Consider the following 2010-nt stretch of genomic DNA (forward strand, 5'->3'; position numbering starts at 1 on the left):
TCGGTCGATCGATGGAACGAGCCGCGCCGCGTTTCCCGATACGCGTCGTTGCCCCTCGCTGGTGACGTAACCCCCCCCCCTTCCTCCCCCTTCGATCTCGCCTCGCGTCGTCCATTCTCTTCCGCCATCTCTTTCTCTTTCTCTCTCCGTTTCAGATCACCAAGCTGAAGATCGACAGCAACCCGTTCGCCAAGGGGTTCCGTGACTCGTCCCGACTCACCGATTTCGAGAGGTAAATTAAAAGAGGGAAGTGGGTGGGGAAGGGAAAGGGACGATAAACACGCGCGCGCGCGTAATCGAGCAGCTTCCCTTTCAGGGAGACGATGGAGTCGATGCTCGCGGAGCAACAATCGCTCAGGTTCCCCCATCGGCTCCCGTTCGAGATGGATCAACTTCAAGCGACGGCGGTGAGCAATCTGAGCCTGGAGGAGAAGGCGCTCTGGGCGGCGCGCTCCCAGATGCTGTTACGGGCGGCGGCCGCGGTCGCTGTCAGCCCTTACGCCCAATTGGTCGGGCCCGCGGCCCTCGTCTATCCCGGCGCCTCGTCCGCCGGCACCAGCCACCAACAGCAACACCAGCAACACCAGCAACAGCAGCAGCAACAACAGCAGCAGCAGCAGCAACAACAACAACTCGGCCACTTGTGGTGGGCCTCGTCGATCGGCCCCACGCTGTTCGCCGCGGCGCATCATCACCATCAACAGCAACAGCAGCAACAGCAGCAATTGGCCGCGGGATCGAGCACGGGGCCAGCCGCGCCCCGGCCCCTCTACCCCTCCGCTTTGGCCCTGGCCCATCACCGATTCTCCCCGTACCACGCGGCCAAATCGTCCGCCACCTCGCTGGGACCTTCGCTGTCTCCCTCGCCCTCCTCGCGAAGGGCCACCCCCTCGCCGACCGACAGCCTCGGAAGAGACGTTCGAGATCTGTCGCCCTCGTAGTGTCCATCCCGTCGTCCGTCGCTCTCCCTCTTTCTCTTCTTCTCCTTCTTCCGCGAAAGTAGGAGGAGGAGGAGAAGGAGGAGGAGGAGGAGGAGGAAGAGGAGGAGGAGCGTCGCGTACACGGTACACGGTCGTCGGTGTTGAATCACCTCTGGAGAGGTATACTCGACTACGTGCGTTTTTCGCGTCACGATCGATCGTATGACGACCCTTACTGTATATAGCAATATATATATATATATATATATATAATATGTGTGCGTGTGTGTATATATATATATGATATATATATATGTATACATATATATATATATATACATATATACATATGCATAATATATATATATATATCACGCGCGTTATACACCTACGAAATCGACGAGATCTTATGGGTATATAACTAATCGACTTTGTTCCGTTTGTGTAACATAAGTTGTATATTTCGTATCACGACTTATCGTTATCGTTATCGTTATTTATGTTTCCAACTCCGTACTCCCCCCTCCCCCTTGTACACTCTCGCGGCGGAGAGGAAACGCGCGTGGCTGCGGCGTTCAAAAAAACAAAAAAAAAAAAAAAAAGTAAAAAAAAAAAGCGTCTCTTCTCTCTCCGCCCGCGGCCGCCCCCGTTCGCGGCAGCTCGATCGCGACCACGATTTCTCGAAATCGTCGGCGATTAGCGTTAGCGTTTTTTAGATATCGTTGATATCGTTGATGCTTGTGTTGCGAAGACGCATAAAAAAAAATATCTGTGCCGTGCAAGCTGCTCCCTTGTAAATAAACCCTGAATAAAAAAAACTCTTGTACCGAGGCTTCTAACTGTTTCTCCTTCCTTACCCCACCCTCCCCCCATCCCTCCTTCCCGACTACGACTTTGGTCAACCCAAACGTACGACGAGTGTATACACGCGTATACGGAATCCGGACAACTGAAGGGCATCTTTACCCGACTACGCGAAATGTTGACATCGAGGAGATGTTTCGAGAACCCCTTCCGTCCTTTTCTTCTTCTTCTTCTTCTTCTTCTTCTTCTTCTCGAATCGTGGAACGCCCATTTCCTGGCCTGTTTC

General features: G+C 53.3%; 1 protein-coding gene across 2 annotated transcripts in view; it reads left to right on the forward strand.

Annotated features, from left to right (window-relative positions):
• The window catches only part of LOC100872856 (uncharacterized), a 9783-nt gene extending 8032 nt beyond the window's left edge, over positions 1-1751 (forward strand). Inside the window, exons 5-6 of one of the 2 annotated variants that reach the window (XM_086904197.1) lie at positions 156-232; positions 305-1751. In XM_086904197.1, the coding sequence (XP_086760323.1) occupies positions 156-232; positions 305-941 (714 nt within the window). In that variant the 3' untranslated portion in view covers positions 942-1751. The remainder of the gene's footprint in view (positions 1-155; positions 233-304) is intronic. The other variant, XM_086904198.1, reaches the window with a different exon arrangement.
• Positions 1752-2010: the final 259 nt, after the last annotated feature.

The sequence above is a fragment of the Apis florea genome, unplaced genomic scaffold (assembly GCF_048593485.1).
Source record: "Apis florea isolate Af1SG1 unplaced genomic scaffold, ASM4859348v1 contig_2350_pilon, whole genome shotgun sequence".
NCBI classification, from domain to species: domain Eukaryota; kingdom Metazoa; phylum Arthropoda; class Insecta; order Hymenoptera; family Apidae; genus Apis; species Apis florea.